The sequence below is a fragment of the Sardina pilchardus genome, chromosome 1 (genome assembly GCF_963854185.1).
Source record: "Sardina pilchardus chromosome 1, fSarPil1.1, whole genome shotgun sequence".
Taxonomy (NCBI): Eukaryota; Metazoa; Chordata; class Actinopteri; order Clupeiformes; family Clupeidae; genus Sardina; species Sardina pilchardus.
In genome coordinates, this window is record NC_084994.1 from 9,139,097 (window position 1) to 9,161,361 (window position 22,265).

Genomic DNA, 22,265 nt, shown 5'->3' on the forward strand with positions numbered 1-22,265 from the left:
CACGAAGAAGAAGTTCACAACACCGTTTCGTTCGGTGGTGTCTTGCCTACTTTACCTCAAGATTGTGGCATTTTGGGCGGATTTAAGCAGTCTTTCAAGTCATATCGGACATAAATACCACATTTACTGTCTTCAGTTGGTGAGGCAGTCAAATTGTTGGGGGTAAGTTGCCTGTTTCTCCACGGTTTTACACGGTAACAGCAGAACAGTAGCGCCAGTCATGGGCATACAGGAAAAGATACGAGTGGAGTGTACATGGACTTTATGTGAAGTAAAAAAAGTAGAAAGTCTGTGTCTGGGCCTTTGTGAATTATTGTTGGGTAGCCTGGAAGTAACTGCGTAGGGATCATGGGTAAGGATGAACATGCGTCGTCAGTCACAACAAATGCTATTGCAGTGCGAGCATTAGCGATTCAACATTTCACAGTCGACATGCACGTTCTTCATTTGCAAAATCTGGTTATTTTTTACATACATGTCACAGAGAACGGAAAAACGAAAACAATTGGTTTTACCTATAACATTTTAACCCCAAATCCCCATTAGCCATGCTACCTTGAGGTCTGACATTAGCCAGCTAACTCCCCACAGGGAAATGATGAAGTTAGAATGACACAAGTTAGCGATGAGTCTAAGTACAATATTGCCAAAAAGTATTGGGTCACCTGCCTTGACCCCCATATAGACTTCAGTCACATCCTATTCTTAATCCATGTTTGATATGACATCGGTCCACACTCTGTAGCTATAACAGCTTCAACTCTCCTGGGAAGGCTTTCCACAAGGTTTAGGAGTGTGTTATGAACTTGACTGGCCTGCACAGAGTCCTGACCTTAACCCAACAGAACACCTTTGAGATGAATTAGAGCGCAGGATGAGAGCCAGTCTCCTCATCCAACATCAGTGTATCACTTTGCAAATGCGCTTCTGAAAGAATGGTAAAAAAATGCCCATAAACACACTCCTAAACCTTGTGGAAAGCCTTCCCAGAAGAGTTGAAGCTGTTATAGCTACAAAGAGTGGACTGACATCATATTAAACCCCATACTTTTTTGATCCCGTGAGGGAAATTGGGTCTCTGCATTTATCCCAAATCGTGAATTAGTGAACACACACAGCACCCAGTGAATACACAGTGAGGTGAAGCACACGCTAACCCAGAGCAGTGAGCTGCCTGCCCAGCAGCGGCTCTAGAGGAGCGTGGGGGGGTTAGATGCCTTCCTCAAGGGCACTGCTGCCATTAGGGGCGTCTAGATTTCTAGACTACCGGTTACAAGCTCGAAGCCCTAACCAGTAGGCCACGGCTGCCACTTCTGCTGCTGCTGCTGCTGCTGCTTCTTCCATTCAGTCAAGTGTCATTTCTAGTAGTCAGGCAAGTGCTAGAATTAGCCAGTCGAGTTGTAGGTAATGCTACGAGAGGAGATTCGCCTGAAGAGTTCATCATGAGGCTTTTTTTTTAAGAGGAACTATGCAGGATTGGCGATTTCATCTCTGGTTTCGGTTTCGTTCTTCGTTTTCGCTCGTTTTATGCTTGCATTTTCTCTGCAGAGCTTCCCCGACAGCTTTAGCGTGTATATTTATACATGTATAGGCTATATTTAAATGTATATAAATTGCAAGCGCAGTTCTTCGTCTCAGACTTCCAGATGTAAACAAGGAGCGATCGTCTCCTGCAGAAAGTTGCATAGGGTCTCTTTAATGTAGAGAGGGAGGCTCATGCTCTGGTAGGGACTGGCAGTGTATTCCAGGGAGCAACATACTCAGAAATACTTCCAGCAGCCAAAGGCTTCCTCTTCGCACCATGTTCCGACTCATGTAGTTTGTTTTGTTTTGTTTTGGTCTCTTTGGGTTTCTTTAAAAAGGAAATGGCTCTACAGATCTGTTTTCATTCATTGATATATTCACACAGACATATACACTTATGTTGTGAATTTATATTTTTAACTGTGTTGCTCTGATTACAGGCAGTAGGAAACGTTGGATGGGATTATCTTGGTGTGATCTATTGGGAACATGGATCTACCGTTGCCCTCCAGTTGTGCTGACACCCCCCCAGTTGTTCCGAGAGTGATGAAGGAAGAAGACCTCAGTGATGAGGAACATGGTTACATGATCCCATTTCAAGATGATTACTGTACAGAGTCCAACATTGCTTACAGTGAAACTCAACAGACAACAGCAGAGAAACAGGGTTACATGATTTCATTTCAAGATGAAGAAAATGCAGAGCTTCCCTGTAAAACTGAAACAGATTATCTAGGAAGTAAGTTCTTCCTGGTACCCCAATCTCACAAATCTTAAAAGTGATATATTCAGAGATTTCTGATGGGCTATTTTCTGTGTGTGTGCGTGTGCGTGTGCGTGTGCGTGTGCGTGTGCGTGTGTGTGTGCTGAGAGGTTTATTATCTGTGTATTAAGTGTTGTTTTTAAGGTGGGAAATGTTGCCCCGTTAAGTTCAAAACTACAGTATACATTTTTCTAGCTCAGTCATTGTCTCCTAAAGCAATATTACGCGAGTAGGGTTGGTGAGGAAGATATCCCAGATGGCAAGCACATGTTGGCCCAACGTTGGTAGTGGTTGGCAGTGTGTCAGAGGTGGAATTTCAACTTGTCACACCAATGTTAGCCCCTCAAGCAATTGCCGAATGTTGGTTTATAGTCATGTTCTGAGACAAAGCCAACATCGACTCTAGTATTGAACAAAAATATTCGTGATCTAGTTATTTTTTCCATAATTGAGCAGCCCTGTGTTTAACACACTGCAAACTTTTTGAGCTGTTTTAGCGGTATTATTATAGTATTATTAATCGGTTAAAACAGTTAACTCTTGTTATCGCTATCAGTGGAACGGTGAATTATGTATACTTCTACTTTGTAGGATGTATGACAAACATGTTCTCAGTAAGACTTGAGCATTTAAATATGGTAACTATGTTAACTCTTCCAGGTGTATCTGGACACCCAGACATCACACAGCAGAATGGACAGAATGGACAGAATGATGAACTCAACCTGCGACGCAAACGAAGGCTGCACCACCAGTGTGCCCCGTGTGGAAAAGCTTCGTCACGATTTTCAAACCTTAAAAAAAGAAGGAGATACACTCCCCGGCAAGCGCTGGACCTGCTGTGGAACATTGATGAGATGGAATCGGAGGGCGAACCATGTGAGGTGTCGGATGGCGATGATGAGAGAGAGGACGAAGGTGAATTCAATCTGAATCTTGAATCTGATTCAGATTCAGAGTCAGACTCTGAAATTGATTATGGGGGCTCATTTCAAGAGACAGCCAGAGACGGTACGGTGTGGGCTGAACAAACTGCAGGCAGCATTCGGGGCAGAGCGCGAGAATGCAATATAATGACAGAAACCCCAGGGCCCACAGATTATGCCAAGGACAATGTCAGAAGTCCACTGAGCAGTTTGCTGTGTTTGATTGACACAGAAATGTGGGAAACGATTCGAAAATACACTCAGGCTGAGGCTGATCGAAATAATGCTGATCAATTCACACTAACAGCTGATGAACTGAAAGCATTCGTGGGTCTCATTTATCTGAGAGGCATTACGGGCGGTAAACGCATGAATTTGGATGACTATTGGTCGGCTGACTTGGGAAATGCTATTTTCAAAGAGACGATGTCTCGACAGAAATTTAGAGACATCATGCGTTATCTGCGTTTTGACGACAAGAACACAAGGTCTGCCCGCCTCGTAGCAGATAAATTTGCCATGATATCAGAGATATTCGATAAATTTGTAAGAAACAGCATCGCTTCTTACACTCCCGGTGAAAATATAACGGTTGATGAGCAGCTATTCCCGACCAAGGCGCGTTGTCGTTTCACGCAATACATGGCCAATAAACCAGACAAATTTGGCATCAAATTCTGGGTGGCTGCTGATTCTCAAACAAAATATATGTTGAACGCATTTCCCTATCTAGGGAAAGACGAAAGTAGGCCGGCTGGTGAAGGGTTATCCGAAAATGTCGTGATGCGCCTGATGGAGCCTTTCCTAGGGAAAGGAAGAAATGTCACAACAGACCATTTCTTCACCTCGCTTGCACTGGCTAAAAATCTCCTTGTGCACGAAACAACTATCCTCGGCACAATGAAGAAAATCAGACGAGAGATGCCCCCATGCACACAGGCACAGTCTGAAAGATATTCCACCAAGGTGCTGAAGGCTGGAAACGCGACACTCACAATATACCAGGCAAAGCCAAAGAAAAATGTATGCATCCTCAGCACAATGCATCCGACAGTTTCGATTGATAATGGCGCAAAGAAACGGCCAAATACTATTTCCCATTACAACAGCACAAAAGTTGGTGTTGATGTTATGGATCAGATGGCACGATTGTACTCGGTAAAAGGAGGGACCCGTCGTTGGCCTGTCGCCGTTTTTTACAACCTTCTAGACCTGGCTGCAATTAATGCACACATTCTATATAAGCAGTGCATGAACGTTTCCATAATCAGAAGGAAATTTATTCTTGAGTTGGTGAAGGAGCTGTGTGCTAATCAGAAAATGGCGAAGGCAGCGGGGGCTGCATCGCGTAAGCGACTTTTGCCTGAAACTCCTTCCCCGCCTGCGAAAAGGAGACAGTGTCAGGTTGGCAGATGCTGGAACAAAACTTTTGAGATCTGCCAGACATGCAAGCGACATGTCTGTGGCAAATGCACAAAGACTGCACCAAGGCTGTGTTTTGAATGTTGTTGAATGCGGTCGCAGTGGGGGGGGGGGGGGGGGATCACACCTCTTGGATCACACCTTTCTTCAAACACAACCGTTCTGGCTTCAGCAGGCTGTGTAAAAGTGAAGTTTGAAAACTTTTCTTATGTGTTTATTTGAGCTTACTTAGTTTGTCTAGGTACATTTATAGTTGTATATCTACTATGGCCTGTACATTTTAAAGCTTAGACTAATGTATAAGTATTTTCTTACATATTTGCTGTAAATAAACCACTTCTTACTATCGATTTACCAAAAATAACTTCTGCTGTTTTTTTTTTATTTTGTTTTATACGTTTATTCCATTTCAGTAAATGGTCAAAATGAAGCCCATCTCATGTATTCGTTGTAAATTAAGCTTACACACAAGAAAAACTACATTTTGTTATTAAGCATACATGTGTGAAATTACTTTCAGCTGAAACTCCTAATGGTCGATCATATTTAAATTAGTTTCGGCCAAATCATTCATTCACAACTCCAGTGGGGGCAGGGAGGTGTCATAGTGTAGACTTGTTGTTAGGCTACTCGTATCCGAATGGGATTGAGGGACAGTGTCTGCTTGCTATATATATTGCAAAGCAGATAAACAGCCTAACATTATATAGCTTCCAAAAATATTCACTGAGACATCGCACAAGCTCCCCTGAAAGGAGTGTCTAAAGGTCTAAAGCTGCCAGTTACAACTGTCGTTCAAAAAACAATTTACGATTAGATAATTGTTTTATTCAGCTGCAAGTGCAAAGCTTGATATTATTGGGAGGAATTATTTACCTTATTATTAGCCTTCCAAAGCACTCTTCCCCTCGGAAAACAATGCAGAAGCCCGCCATTTCTCTCTCCCACGACTCCAAAACAAAACTGTTATCTGTCACATCAATAGGCAAGTCAATTTTGAATCACAATGGTCAAACTTTTAGCACTTTTTTGGATCGTGTTCTGACAGTAAATATGTCTAGGTACAACGACTTGATTATTTTCAGCCGCATTTTAAGTAGTTCACACCAGCACGGCGCTAGGAAGTCAAAGTCAGCACACATGGCCGAAGAGAAGTGTTTTGAGTGTGGGAAAATATTCACACAGTCCAAAGACCTGAAACATCACATGCTTACACATGATATTATAATGACACGAGGTTGTTGCTTCAGGTGTAGTGCCAGTCATCTGTTCGAGGTCTCTGATTTGCCTATTATGTGAAGATCCGAGTATGGTACTCATCCAGGCTTAGAAAATGCCATTTTTATTATTATTGTACATGTTATGGACCCTGCCCCAATGTATTCATATTCTGGCTTTGGCTTAACACAACAGCAGACGTTCCACAGATCTTCTGTGGATGCATCACAATTGTTAGTAAGTTGAAACCAACCCATATAAACCACATCTATTGGCAGTGGCTACCTGACCAGTTGAAATCAGTAGGATATATAGTTCTGAATAGGCTACATGCACGAAAGGCTCTTCAGTTAACTTATTATATTCGGTGGAGCATTAGTTGTGTTATAAGTGCATTTTCTGTTATATTCTGCTTGTTACATCTTCACTCTGACACTGAATATCTCTAATGAAGTTCTTTAGGCCTTCATTCACTTGTAGCCATGCAGGTAGACCAGCCTCTTTGGCTAGAATTTATCCCAATGTAATGGGCACTCAATCTGGGTCAGGCCTTGTAGTCAGATTACCTACTGCATTTTAAACTGGATTTTCCACTAGGCCGGGTGTCCATACTTCAAACCTTATTAGCCTATGAACAACCAGTTTATCATATGAATTGAGAATATCAGATAACGTTTTTCTATTATTATTATCATTATTATTATTATTATTAAAATTTAGTAGTATTCTGCATTTACATTACACATGGCTCAAACTTATTTTTAAAAAATCCATGTACAATAGGCCTATTATAATATCAGATGCGTGTTGCCTATCAAAATCCGTCCACTTCTAATCTCCACTCCACACGGGGGCAGCATTTGCATTAAGTATGTCAATCACGAAGAAGAAGTTCACAACAACGTTTCGTTCGGTGGTGTCTTGCCTACTTTGCCTCAAGATTGTGGCATATTTAGGTCATATCGGACCAAGGGGGCAGGCATATTCCCGGAAGTAGAAACACGAAATGAGCTGGTGATCAACACTCTGCTAACTCCCTTGGACGGCCATAGATTTCAGATTTTTTTGCGATCCCATAACTTCATGTAACATGTGCCCTTTGTCTCCCTTATAGCTTCTGTGTATTCTATATAGGGTATCGAAGGCAAAATTAATTCACTTCTTCCCCGTATATTACGTTGGTTTCCCGTAAAGAAGTATTTTAGCATGTCTGTTGTAGGGAAGCTAACGTTCGCCCGTAATGTTTGGATAAGAAGCTGAGTGAGCCTGCACGAAAACCATGACGGAGAGTCATTCGCAAGATCAGTGAAAATGCGTGTAGCCTACGGTAGCCTACTGTTTGATATGGTAAAGCATTACCTAGAGGCAAGTACACATAATAATAATATTAAAAAACGAACGTTAACAATTTCAGAGGTTTTCGATCTATCAGACGAGTTACAGCAGGCTAACGTCACAAAATGAGTTTGAGTCTGCGCAGTACGATGAACAGGAAACGAATTTTTGTTTCAGCCCCCTCTCATTGAGAACGACGGAGTCTGTTTGTCCATTTCTTTTAGGTCTATGTATCGGACCTAAATACCACATTTTGCTGTCTTCAGTTGGTGAGGCAGTGAAATTGTTGGAGGTATGTAGCTTGTTTCTCCACGGTTCTACACGGAAACAGTAGAACAGTAGCGCAGTCATGGGCATAGACACAGTCAATGAGTGGAGTGTACATGGACTTTATGTGAAGTAAAAAGGGAGAAATTAGCCTGTGTCTGGGCCTTTGTTAAAGGTGCACTATGAGATCCTTTTTGACGTCACTCCTGTTAACGTTCCATAAACACCAAAACAAAACAAACGCAAGGGGCGCAGGATTTTAGAATGTTCCTTGTGGAGTCGGAATATTGCAAATCCGACATCAGCGTTCTATGCTCCCCCCTTCTGTCGGACTGACTGTCAGCTGAGTTATAGCAAATTATTTTTCAAGCAAGTGTCTCTGGTTACAGCCATCCTCTGTAACTTGCTAACTTTAAGACCGTTCATTTGGATAACAACGAGATAGGCTACACTTACTCACGTAACCTTCAGCTGTAGGATAGATTATCGAAACACGTTTTGCACAAACATTTCGTTTTCCATGAACTTGTTCCATTAAGTCTAAGTAGTCAGGCTTTTTAAAACACTGCTAGCTGGTAGGCTATAAAACGAGTGGAAAAGCCAGGCCACAGGCAGTCCTAGGCAAACATGCAAACTGAAAATTGGACGATGAGTTGTGTTGGATTAATCCATTTACAGTTAGCGATTACAGTGGCACTTGAAAATGATGCATTCATTCATCATGTCACGGGCAGACATTTTTTTTTTTGGGGGGGGGGGGGGGGGTGAGGTCTCTGTTAAATGATTTCCCCCCTTTAAATCCCCCGTAAATACCAGTGGCCTAGGTCTAGTGAGGGAAATTAGCTTTATTTGTTATTAAAATATGACGAGGAGGACCCCAACGAATTCCCTTCCACAACATCGGAAATCCTTAAATAAACAGTCTGATAGTCTATGGATAGCGCTGCCATATCCTACTAAACATAGCCTACCTTAAACTTCGTCAAACTATTTTATGTCCCAACTCGACTGTATGTGGCCTCGACACTTTGCGCACAGTAGCCTGGGCCTAGAGATAATGAAAGGGAGCGAGCGACATCTTTAGCCTAAGTACTGTCTATGAGCGACAGAGCACAGCAGCCAATTATGAAAAAGACGAATACCGTTAGACCAAGTTAACTTCACGCTAGGCTGTCGTGGTTAGTAGCTAGGCTGTCTGTAAATGTTGCAGTTGAGAGAAATAAGAGAATATGGGCTACAATGAACCTATTCTCTCAAGTCAGTCGACAACGAAAGATAGGCTACAATATGATGCAATTGGATCGGTCTTAAATTAAGCTATGGCATAGGCTTCTTGCAAACGACCGCTACAGGCATCAAGCTTGTGTTTTTTTGTGCTTTCACAGACTGCACGACAAGCTTTCACTGGAAGCAGCATATGCAGCGTGTTTTACGATTTTGATTATGATCACTGCTTCTTCATTACTCACAACACCTGTTCGGTCCTGTTCTGGACTCCCGTTTTAAAAGCAGCTTAGTTGTCGTACCATGTTACTTAGCCTACATTATAGTGATTGGTAATGCGCCAGTGGCCGTAAACAAAGGTTAATTTAGCCTACGGATAGAAAATAAGAAAAAAAAGATGATAATATAACGTAGCTAAGTTAGTTTGCCTGCTAGCTAGCTTAACAGAATCTCCCAATGGGAATTGATGTGATCTATTCACCAGCGCATTTATAGGCCTACATTAGCCTATCTGACTAAGTAAAGGCTATTACCTCCTTATTCAGTGGAAAGTTGAACAAATAATAAATTGTGCCTTTCACACGGCCAGATCTTGCAGTTCATTACCGAGTAAACAAACAAACAAAAAAAAAACAGCTGACAACGGCAAAAACAGCTGTTTAGGTGGGTTTATGATTGAACTGTGTCTGAAATGTTGCACTGAGTTTACCACAGTGGCGCGCCTGACGTCGAACTCAAGAGCTTCATTCTTTTGACGTAATAACTAATCAATCTGGCTCTGTTCTAGAATCTTTGGTTTGTTATTGTTTTGGTGCACATCCTGCGCCCCTATTGTTGTTAACGTTTGTTTTGAGGATCACAGCCCCTGTGTTGTCTTTTGATATCGGGTTTTTTCACATCGTATTCAGTGGACAGACAGCAAGCTGATCAAAGGGAGAAACATACGATTTGAGATACAAATGAAATCTCGCTAAGATCAAGCAGGATCTCATAGTGCACCTTTAATTATTATGGGGTAGACAGGAAGTAACTGCGTAGGGATCATGGGTAAGGATGAAGATGCGAGTCGTCAGTCACAACAAATGATAGTTATTGCAGTGCGCATTGACCGCAGCGCCGTCACGTCATCCGGCACTAAGCTTCATTGGACGCCGCTATTAAAAGTATTACGGTTCCCCATTGACTCCCATTGATTCCGATTGACCATTTCGAATGAAAACGTCAATTATGTGCTGAAACAAACGCCGCTGACAGTAACCATTTCACTTTGATAATAATCTACATTTTTGCCCGACATAATACAGCAAGAATTTCAAAATTTTATCGACGCAACGTGGAGAACAAAAACATTACATCCGTGACCCATGTTCAATGGAATTCCCCATTGACCCTGGGTCACGAAAAATGGCAGCCGTTATTTCTTGATGTCAGAGTAATGACATTCGAAATGGCACCTCAATAATACACCTCCATTCATAAAGTAACGAAGTATGAAAAGAAAAACACAATTTATCACATGGATCACCCAAACGACTTTGTGCCAATTTTGACAGCGCAGCTTTTATTATCATAATAATGGGTGTGAAATATTCCTTAACCACTAGATGGCGGCATGACACAGTGCACTTTGCATGACACAGCACATTACTTCCTGTGTCATGATTGCTGTGTCATGCAAAGTATATATTTTTACTTGCATTTGCGATGACCTGCTCGCAGTGTACAGCCCTGCCTATGGTACTTTTTAAAGTACCTACACACCACCCCTGTAATATCATTAAAGACAAGTGTAATCAATACGAAGTATTCAAATTACTGAACATTGTAAGCTATAAGTAATTATGCAGATCCTAAAATGCTATAAGTTGTTAACAAAATGTATACAAATTCTGAATTCAAAATATGAAATAGAAACAAGACAAGCCATTTTCTGTGTGAATGGAGGGTTTAAGCAGAGACTAGGGTTATCACTGCTGTGAATGATCTGCATCCTGCTTAAGGCAATAAGGTTTTCAAGGAAATTTCATAGTGCTCCTAAACATTTTTATGTGCTGTGCTCCTAGTGGAAAAAGCTAAGCCCTGATAAATTCACAGACATATACTTATGTTATGAATTTATATTTTTAACTGTGTTGCTCTGATTACAGGCAATAGGAAACGTTGGATGGGATTATCTTGGTGTGATCTGTTGGGAACATGGATCTACCGTTGCCCTCCAGTTGTACTGACACTCCCCCAGTTGGTACGAGAGTGATGGTGAAGGAAGAAGACCTCAATGATGAGGAATATATGATTGCATTTCAAGATGATTACTGTACAGAGTCCAACATTACTTACAGTGAAACTCAACAGACAACAGCAGAGAATGATGTGAAGAAAGAAGAGTTTGGCTCGAGTGTGATGGTGAAAGAGGAAGATATAAAACAGGAGGAATATGGTCATATGATTTCATGTCGAGAAGAAAAGCCGTTTGCAGAGCTTCACTGTAAAACTGAAACAGACGTCACAGAGTCCAACGTCACCTGCAATGAAACACAGACAAAACTGGAGAAGAAAGAAGAGGATGTAACAGAGCTCGATTATTTACCGGGAAGTAAGTTCTTTATGGTACCCCTATCTCACAAATCTTAAAAGTGATATATTCAGAGATTTCTGGTGGGCTATTTTCTGTGTGTTTGTGTGTCTGTGTGTGTGTGTGTGTCTTTGTGTGTATTTTGAGAGGTTTATTATCTGTGTATTTTATTTAGTTTTGTTTTTAAGGTGTGAAATGTTGCCCCTTTTAGTTAAAAACTATATCCGTTTTTGTAGCTCAGTCATTGTCTCCTAAAGCAATATTACGCGAGTAGGGTTGGTGAGGGAGATATCCAAGATGGCAAGCACATGTTGGCCCAACGTTGGCAGTGTGTCAGAGGTGGAATTTCAACATTAAATCAACGTCACACCAACATTAGACCCTCAAGCAATTGTCGAATGTTAGTTTATAGTCATGTTCTGAGACAAAGCCAACGTCTACTCTAGTATTGAACAATAATATTCGTGATCTAGTTATTTTTTCCATAATTGAGCAGCCCTGTGTTTAACACACTGCAAACGTTTTGAGCTGTTTTAGCGGTATTATTATAGTATTATTAATCGGTTAAAACAGTTAACTCTTGTTATCGCTATCAGTGGAACGGTGAATTATGTATACTTCTACTTTGTAGGATGTATGACAAACATGTTCTCAGTAAGACTTGAGCATTTAAATATAGTAACTATGGTAACTGTGGTAACTCTTCCAGGTGTATCTGGACACCCAGACATCACGCAGCAGAACATCGATGGACAGAATGATGAACTCAACCTGCAACGCAGAGGAAGGCTGCACCACCAATGTGACCAGTGTGGAAAAGCTTTTTCAAGATTTTCAAACCTTAAAACCCATATTTATACTCACACTGGAGAGAAGCCTCATAAATGTGCCCAGTGTGGAAAAGGTTTTTCACAAAGCTCAACTCTTAAAGCCCACATGCGAATTCACACTGGAGAGAAGCCTCATAAATGTGCCCAGTGTGGAAAAGCATTTTCAGGAATTACAACTCTTAAAGCCCACATGCGAATTCACACTGGAGAGAAGCCTCATAAATGTGCCCAGTGTGGAAAAGGTTTTTCACAAAGCTCAACTCTTACAGCCCACATGCTAATTCATACTGGAGAGAAGCCTCATAAATGTGCCCAGTGTGGACAAGCTTTTAAACAAATTAAATATCTTAAAAATCATATACTGATGCATACTGGAGAGAAGCCTCATAAATGCACCCAGTGTGGAAAAGCATTTTCATTCATTACAACTCTTAAAGACCACATGCTAATTCACACTGGAGAGAAGCCTCATAAATGTATCCAGTGTGGAAAAGGTTTTTCACAAAGCTCAACTCTTAAATCCCACATGCTAATTCATACTGTAGAGAAGCCTCATATATGCGCCCAGTGTGGAAAAGCTTTTAGACAAATGAAATATCTTAAAGCTCATACACGGATACATACTGAAGAGAAGCCTCATAAATGCTCCTAAGCATTTTCAGGAATTACAACTCTTAAAGCCCACATGCGAATTCACACCGGAGACAAGCCTCATACATGTGCCCAGTGTGGAAAAGCGTTTAGAATGTTGGCTTAGCTCCAGGCCCACGCAGTGGTTCATTCTGGAGAGAAGCCTCACGTGTGTGCCGAATGTGGCAGGGCCTTTGGTTACATTTCAGCTCTTAAAGGACACATGCAAACAATGCACACAGCTAAACGACAGCGTCACCGTAATACTGAGACGGACTTGGTAGGTCCTCGACGATCTGGTGAGAGCATGGATCTACCGTTAAGTGCCTCCGGCTGTGCTGAAACCAACCCAGTTGGCCCAAGACTGCTGTTGAAAGAAGGAGATACAAATGACGAGGAATATGGACGTATGATTGGTGAAGATAAAGATGAAGAAAAGCCTTTTGCAGAGCTCCACTGTAGAAGTGAAACAGACGTCACAGACTCGATGACCCGTTGCAGACAACACTGACGATGGGTGTGAAGAGAGACGAGGCTGAGCAAGATAGTCTGCTGGAGAGTAAGTACTCTCAGATCCCCCTTTTAGATGTGCCATGTTAACCCTTAAACATGCAGAAGTGATAAATTAGTTGACAAAAATAAATAATTTCTAAAGTCTCTTTTGCACCTAAGGAAATCATTCCCATGCTCAATTTGTATCTCCCAGAATACGTTGCCCTAGGTACGAAACAAATTCAAAATGGTAAACATTGTAATGTTGTATTTGATCAACATAACTGATACAAGCTTTATTTTCTTGGCCATTTATTTTAACAAATATTTTTTTTTTTTTAAATAATTTTATATTTTTTTCTGAAGTTCTTCATGGTATGAATAGCAACATTCTTTTAAAAAAACATTTTATTTTTCCGAAATATTTTAAAACATTCATGGTCACAATGCCCCACATTTCCTCTATAAACATTCAACATCACAAATCTAATTTTGAAATCCAGACCCTGGCAATCTAGAAAGGTTAAGGGTCTGGCCACAAATAATGTAAGTGCCCAACTCGAGGGGCGGCACCAAGCATGCATTTGAACATTTCACTGCACGCAATTGGATAACACTACGACCAATGTTTACTCTGCCTGATTCCGGACTTTGACGCAATTGGCTATCACTATGACCAATGTTTACTGACTTCCAACATTGCAGCTCTGTCGTCATCTGTTTAGCTCACCTCTGGGCCACCTATATCAGATACACCGATGTGATTGGTTCTCCGCAATGCAAGGGGTAAAAATAATGTGCATCATTACTCATTGCCAGAGTCTGTTGCAGACACAATTCAAAGTGCTCTCGTGAGAACTACTCCAGGGTAACGTTAGTCTGCCAAATATGCAAAATATCGTCAACATATAGCCTGTACACACTTATACAGTACTGTGTTGAGTATATGACAAGGGAAATGCACAGTTTTAGGAAGTTATCCAGACCAATAAGGGGCAGCATATTGGTTAAGATGGTTGGCCTGCTCACAAATATGACCGTGTCCCTCAATGAAGGCACTGTCATCTAAATTCCTTGGCACACACACACACACACACAGTTTTCATGGTACACATACCAGGCCCGGGTTCTTTTTGCAATTAATTCTCAATTGAAAACTATACTGTCATTATTCTACCGATTCATGATGGCAGAGACCGAGATCACAACCTTCTTGAGAGGTTGAGGTGTGTGTCCCAGAGGAAACACTCACCTTGATTGAAGAGCAAAAGGTACTGTACTGGCCCCGGCAGTGGCGCAACTGGCTGGGGCACCTGCACCGTATGCCGGCGACCCGGGTTCTCTCTACTGTCCTGTCCAATTAAAGGCATAAAAAGCCCAAAAAAATAATCTTTAAAAAAAAAAAAAAAAAGGTACTGTACTGTAATATGTACTAGTCACCCACATAGCCAGTTTTGTTACTTAAGGAAGGCAAGAAAAATAAGCCTTGAGAAGTTGTATTGTTTTTTTTTTGTTATTATTCACGACTGCTTTTTACCGTGCATAAGGTTTATTGTGAAGTTGATAGTCTTCTCTCTGTCCTATCCCCAGATTGACAGAGAGGTCATTCGGCTCATGTGAGATGCTCAACTGGCTCAATATCTTCCATCATATGGAGACAGAGTTGCTCTGTTCAATTTTTGCAAGCTTAACACAAAGTCATTGAAGCGAAAACAAGGGCTTTTTGAGAAACAGAGAGAAACGGAAACTTAGAAAGGAAAACCACAGGGAGGAGGAAGAGCAGCCAGAAACATCACATAAGGCAAGAGGTCGACCAAAACAGTCCACGAGAAATATTGAAATAGGATGGATCCAGACCTTTCAAAAAATATAAGTGAAAAAAAAAACACCTTATGTGCTTGAGAAAACGAAAAGAATAGCTGATCCGTTACACATTTTTGGCTATTTTTTGCCATTTTTGTCCAGAAATAGGGTCAATATTTTGTCAAATGTCAAAAATAACCATTTCATTCCATTCCTGGGGTTAGAAATGTATGGAAAAACGTGTTCATTTGTCTATGTATGTTGTTTACTTCAAATGTTATGCCTCTTTCTATATAATTATTCGGTTTTTCGAGTTCCGGTCGGGTGCAACAAAGGGTTAAAAATGAAGCCTTTGGGACATTATTTCAGCTTGGTACCTGGCAGATTCTGAAAATAGACACTTTAAGGATTCTAAAAAATCAGGTGGCATAAAAAAAGCCGAGGGGTGCGCCTGGACCCCTGTTTCCATCTAGATATGTTTTATTTTTATTTTTTTTAAACATTCTCTTTTTATTTATTTATTTATTTTTTATTAGCAATTCTGCATGTACAATACACATGGCTCAAAGTTATACATGTATACGAAATCCATGCAATATTACAGGTGCAATAAACATTCAGAACAAACAAAACAAGAAAGGAAAAACACACAAACACATACTAGGGCTTGGAAAGTAAATCAGATTCTGTTACTCTGTTCCAGAGTTCTTAGAATTAATAACTTTCAGGGCTTTTGAGTAAGAAAGGAAATGATTGTGAAACCCACTAAAAGTGAGCTTCACTTTTAAGTATCTACATTTTATGTATAGAAAATGTACACAGGATGACAATTAGGCTAGATCATCATTTTCATTGATCACAGAGTCCATATATAATGTCCTTTGAATCAAAACTAGCTAACATACAACATAGGATGGATATACTGTATCAATGGTGAATTGCCTATCAAAATCTAAGCACTGCTAAACTCCGCTCCACATGGTGGCAGCATTTACATTATGTCAATCACGAAGAAGAAGTTCATAACAACAAGCAGGAACATTTCGTCTGATGTTGTCTTGCCTACGTTACATCAAGATTGTGAAATTTTGGGCGGATTTAAGCAGTCTTTCAAGTCGTATCGTACATAAATACCACATTTATTGTCTTCAGTTGGTGAGGCAGTGAAATTGTTGGCGGTATGTTAGCTTGTTTCTCCACGGTTTTTCACGGTAACAGTAGAACAGTAGCGCCATGTCATGGGCATAGACAGTAAAATATATGAGTGTAGAGAAAGCTCAAAGCTTAGATCACAGTCATGACATGGACTTTATGTGAAGTAAAAAGGTAGAAATGAGCCTGTGTCTGGGCCTTTGGATTATTGTGGGTAGCCAGGAAGTTACTGCGTAGGGATCATGGGTAGGGATGAAGATGCGAGTCGTCAGTAACAACATGCATTGCGAGCGGCGATTCTTCAACATTTCACAGTCGATATGCACTTTCTTCAGATGCAAAATCCGGTTATTTTTCACATAGATGTCACCGAGTACGGAAAAACGAAAACAATTGGTTTTACCTATAACATTTTAACCCCAAAGCCCCATTAGCCTGGTCATACCCATGCTGCCTTGAGGTCTGGCATTAGCCAGCTACAGTAACTCCCCATAGGGAAATTATGAAGTTAGAATGACACAAGTTCGGTGAGTATTAAGTATAAGTATATGTTTTGATGCCGTGAGGGAAATTCGGTCTCTGCCATTATCCTTATTAGTGAATTGGTGGACACACACAGCACGTAGTGACTACACAGTGAGATGAAGCACACATTAACCCAGAGCAGTGAGCTACCTGTCCAGAGGGGGGCACTCGGTGACTGTATTTGGTGCCTCTTTCAAGGGCACTTCAGCCATATGGACTGGCTGGAGATTGAACTGGCAACCCTCCGGTTACAAGCTCGAAGCCCTAACCAGTAGGCCATGGCTGCCCCTACTACTGCAGCTGCTACTTCCTCCATTCATACTCTGATAGGGACTGGCAGTGTATTCCGGGGAGCAACAGACTCAGAAATACTTCCTGCAGTCAAAGGCTTCCTCTCCACACCATGTTCCGACTCATGCAGTTTGTTTTGTTTTGCTTGGCTTTCTATGGGTTTCTTTAAAAAGGAAATGGTTTTACGATCTGTTTTCATTTATTTATATCACAGATATACTTATGTTGTGAATTTATATTTTTAACTGTTACTCTGGTTACAGGCAATTGGAAACGTTGATAGGATTATCTTGGTGTGATCTGTTGGGAACATGGATCTACCGTTGCCCTCCAGTTGTACTGACACCCCCCCAGTTGGTACGAGAGTGATGGTGAAGGAAGAAGACCTCAATGATGAGGAATATATGATTGCATTTCAAGATGATTACTGTACAGAGTCCAACATTACTTGCAGTGAAACTCAACAGACAACAGCAGAGGATGATGTGGAGAAAGAAGAGTTTGGCCCGAGTGTGATAGTGAAAGAGGAAGATGTAAAAGAGGAGGAGTATGGTCATATGATTCCATGTCGAGATGAAGAAGAAAAGCCATTTGCAGAGCTTCCCTGTAAAACTGAAACAGACGTCACAGAGTCCAATGTCACCTGCAGTGAAACACATACTAAACAGGAGAATAAAGAGAAGAAAGAAGAGGATGTAACAGATTATCTACCGGGAAGTAAGTTCTTTCTGGTACCCCTCATCTCACAAATTTTAAAAGTGATATATTCAGAGATTTCTGGTGGGCTATTTTCTGTGTTTGTGTGTGTGTGTGTGTTCGTGACAACAGTACTACACTGCTTCACCTTCTCTTGAAAAAATAGCAATATCTTCTTGGCGTCACTCAAAAGCAATACAATGTAGACAATAATAGTCAACTGTAATATTTTTATACCTACTTTACATCACCTAGGCTATAGGCTAAAATACATGTATGTTGATGCCATAACAATTGGTATACACTGTCTACTGCTCCAACATGTGCAACAGTCCTCAGCTCCTAAACCGACCTGTTCCCTACAGACCCTGTGTCTCTGGCCCAGATGAAGAGGGTATCAGTGGTGCTGGTGGACTGCTGCAGACCACAAGGACGACGAGGGAAGGAGGAGGGGATGCAGACGCAGACCAATGGAGATGCAGTACAACCCGAGACCAGTAAGAAACCACACACACACACACACACACACACACATGTATATTACTATGTGACTGTTAACCCAGACAAATACTAATCTAATTCTTATCATTCCCATTTAATGGGGCAAATTTTAGTAAGGATGTCCACTTTGGATTTCATCACCAATAGTCTGCACTCCTTAATCAACTACTCACTGTTAAGCGACAAGAAAATGTAGGCCCATTTAGATCAGCTAAGATTGACTTTTTCAAGTGCTAAAAAATCATCACTTGTGTAAATTAAGAGCAAGAAGTTCAGATGTCTTGCATATGAGGTGGACAACGACACTAAGCTAATATTTTATCCTTCAGTTCAAATGTGCTTCAAACGGCAGGTCCGGCAGCCTATACTGTATTTCTTGTAAGATGGATAGTATTGTCACAGTTACTTTGAAAAAGTCATCCGATTACTGATTACTCCTTTTGCAAAGTAACATAGTTACTTCATGATTACTTGATTTTAAAAGTAACTAATTAAGAAAATGGGAGCATACATGATTTGCCATAATTGAGCATCCCTGCCACACTGGAATTTTTGTTTTTTTTTAGCTGTTTCAACTGATTATGAATCGCTTAAAACTCTTCTTATCGGCTATCGGTCAAACAGTGAATTATGTATACTTTCTACTTTGTAGGATGTATGACAAACATGTTCTTAGTAAGACTTGAGCATTTGAATATGGTAACTATGGTAACTCTTTCAGGTGTATCTGGACACCCAGACATCACGCAGCGGAAGATCGATGGACAGAGAGACGAAATCGACCTGCGACGCAAAGGAAGGCTGCACCACTGCGCTGAGAAGTGGAAGGCTCGCAAAAACTCCCATCAGTGTCCGCGGTGCGAAAAAACGTTTAAAGCCGCTGTGTATCTCCGACAGCACATGCTCACGCACACTGGAGAGAAGCCTCACGAATGCGACCGGTGCGGAAAACCTTTTTCGCAACTTTCGAATCTTAAAACTCACATGCGGATTCACACCGGAGAGAGGCCCCACGGATGCGAGTGCGGAAAAGCGTTCAGAACGTTCGCTCAGCTCCAGCGTCACACGGTGGTCCACTCCGCTGAGAGGCCTCACGGGTGCAGTGAGTGCGGGAAGTCTTTTGGGCACATTTCAGGCCTTAGAGGACACGTGCTAGTAATGCACACCGCTGAGGGACAGAGTCGCCGTTATACTGAGACGGACTCGGTAGGTCTTCGACGATCCGGTGAGAACATGGATCTACCGGGAAGCTCCAGCTGTGCTGGAACCGACCTAGTGACAACTGACGTGAACAAAGAGGAGGCTGAGCACGAGCAAGAAACCGACCCAGTTGGCCCGACACCACCGGTGAAAGAAGAAGATACAGATGCTGAGGGATATGGTCATATGATTGCAAAAGGCTTTTCATCTTCACCGGAGTTTCACTGTAGAACTGATGCAGACGTCACAAACTCTGTCTGTGACCCGTTACAGACAACAGTGACGACTGACGTGAAGAAAGGCGAGGCTGAGCAAGATAGTCTGCTGGAGAGTAAGTCCTCTCAGATCCCCCTTTTAGATGTGCCATGTTAAAACCCTTAAACAGGCAGAAGTGAAAAATGATGATTTCAAAATAATTTCATGTTATTTTTTTTCTCTTTTGCACCTAAGGAACCGACCCAGTTGGCCCGACGCTGCCGGTGACAGAGCAAGATAGAAACGATGAGGGATATGGTCATATGACGACAGCGGAGGTTGAAGTGAAGATTGAAGAAGATGATGAACAAGAGCACAATTATCTGCTGGGAGGTAAGTCCTTTCAGATACACTTGCCAAGTCAGACACCCCTGAGGAAAAAAAAAGAAATGTTTGAGACTGAGTTTGACATTTTCACAGACCTTTGGGCGGATGTTTTCAATCTTAACTAAATCAGCCCTTCATGTTCATGTCAGTGAACACAACACAGTCACACAACACAGTCCTTGTAGTAAGACTTTCATACTAGACAATTCTAATGTTGTCATCTTTCCCTTTGCGCTTAATTTTTTACAGACCACCCACACATAATGCAACAGAATATCGATGAACGGAATGATGAACGGAATGATGAACTCAACTTGCAACTCGAAGGAAGACTGCACCACTGCACAGTCAGCAGGAAGAGATTCACGACCTTGACAGAACTCGAGCAACACCAACAAACGCACTTTGTTAGCATGAATGAAAAGCGAAAGAAGCGTAAAAACTCTATTCAGTGTCCCCAGTGTGAAAAAGTGTGTAAAGCTGTCTCGAATCTCCGACTACACATGCTCACACATACTGGAGAGAAGCCGCATAAATGTGTCCTGTGCGGAAAAGGTTTTTCACAAATGTCAAATCTTCGACTCCACATGGTTATACACACCGGAGAGAAGCATCATAAATGTGACCAGTGTGAAAGCGCTTTTGCACAAATATCAAATCTTCGACGCCACATGTTTAAACACACCAGAAAGAAGCCTCATAAATGCGACGAGTGTGGACAATTATTTTCGCTCATTTCAAATCTTCAATCCCACATGCTGATCCACACAAAAGAGGAGCCTCACAAATGTGCCCAGTGTGGAGAAGCTTTTAGAACGTCTGCTCAGCTCCAGTGCCACCTGGTGGTGCACATTCGTGCGGAGACGGACTTAAGCGCCGCCGGCTGTGCTGAAACCGACCCAGTGGGCCCTCGACCGCTGGTGCAAGGAGATACAAATGACAAGGAATATGATCATACGATTGGTGAACATGAAGAAAGGCCTTTTGCAGAGCTTTACTGTAGAACTGAAACAGACGCCACAGACCCCACCAATGACCCACTACAGACAACAGTGAAGACTGAAGTGAAGAAAGACGAGGATAAGCACGATTATCTGCTGGAAAGTAAGTCCTCTCAGATCCCCCTTTTAGATGTGAATCCCTTGTTTTATCTTAGAGAGCAGGTGCGCACATCCAGAGGCTAACAGGTGCCGCAATCCAAAAAGTAAAAGCAGAAGATGAACTAGAAAAGCACTCAGAGAGTGCAGACCTCCGGCTGCGTTGTTCTTCCTAGGTTGCCATACATTTGAACCTAAACTATTCAGATTGCCAGCACGTGGCCATACCATGCCATTACACCACTAAGCTAAATACATAAACGGCTCTGGAATCCCGACGGAATTACGGATCAGTCCCAAAATGTTATTCTTTCTTCCTTGGGTCATGAAAATTTCATCGAAATCCATCCATTACCCTGCTGAAAAAACCAGCAAGAAACCAGCTTAGGCTGGTAGCTGGTTTTAGCTGGTTTTAGCTGGTCTTTGCCCAAAACACAGTTCTTATTGCTGGTCTTGCTGGTGTAGCTGGTTAGGCCACCAGCTAGACATGCTGGCGTGACCATCTGAGGAAGCTGGTCGTGCTGGTGTGACCAGCCTGTCGTTTGGGATACAGCTGGTTTAAGATGGTCATGCTGGTGACCAGCCTGTCCAGCTTGACAAAGATGGTCAAGCTGGTTTTCTAGAATGACCAACATAAGCTGGCGTGGCCAGTAAAAACCAGCAATGTAGACCAGCAACACCAACTAAAATGACCAGCTTAAGGTGGTACGACAATCAAAACCAGCTGAATTACCATCATAAGCTGGGTAAACCAGCTGAAGGTGTGTTTTCGCGAGAGTTTTGCTGGTCTAGCTGGTTAACCATCAAAGGGTGGTCAAACAAGCTGGTTAACAAGCTGGTCAACCAGCAAACCACCTTTAGCTGGTCAGGCTGGTTTTTTCAGCAGGTACCTTTTGAGTTGTCTTGCTAACAAACAGACAAACAAACAAACAGACAGACAAACATACGCCGGTCACCGATGAAAGCATAACCTCCTTGGCGGAGGTAACAAAGCTGCTTTGTTGATGTAATCCCTTGTTTTAACCATAGGGGAAGCCGTGGCCTACTGGTTAGGGCTTATATCCGGAGGGTTGCCGGTTCAATCCCCGACCAGTCCACAGCTGAAGTGCCCTTGAGTAAGGCACCTAATATATAACCCCTCCCCGCTCACTAGTGCCCCTATTGGCAGTTCACTGCTCTGAGTTAGTTTGTGTTCACTTCACTGTGTGCTGTGTG

General features: G+C 42.0%; 1 protein-coding gene across 2 annotated transcripts; it reads left to right on the forward strand.

Annotated features, from left to right (window-relative positions):
- Window positions 1-20: 20 nt before the first annotated feature.
- LOC134089601 (zinc finger protein 239-like) lies at window positions 21-13,315 on the forward strand. 2 transcript variants are annotated; one of them, XM_062544149.1, is made up of 3 exons: window positions 21-162; window positions 10,827-11,272; window positions 11,961-13,315. In XM_062544149.1, the coding sequence occupies exons 2-3, from the start codon at window positions 10,876-10,878 to the stop codon at window positions 12,731-12,733; spliced, it is 1,170 nt and encodes a 389-aa protein (XP_062400133.1). In that variant the 5' UTR covers window positions 21-162; window positions 10,827-10,875; the 3' UTR covers window positions 12,734-13,315. The 2 variants fall into 2 exon arrangements, with proteins under 2 accessions (XP_062400133.1, XP_062400077.1); XM_062544093.1 differs by lacking the exons at window positions 10,827-11,272; window positions 11,961-13,315 and adding exons at window positions 1,965-2,263; window positions 2,948-4,744.
- The last annotated feature ends 8,950 nt before the right edge of the window (window positions 13,316-22,265 follow it).

Coding starts and splice junctions, on each gene's coding strand:
- LOC134089601 (XM_062544093.1), top strand. CDS start 2,014: ATGGATCTACCGTTGCCCTCCAGTTGTGCTGACACCCCCCCAGTTGTT. Junction 2,264..2,947: donor TGAAACAGATTATCTAGGAA/GTAAGTTCTTCC, acceptor TAACTCTTCCAG/GTGTATCTGGACACCCAGAC.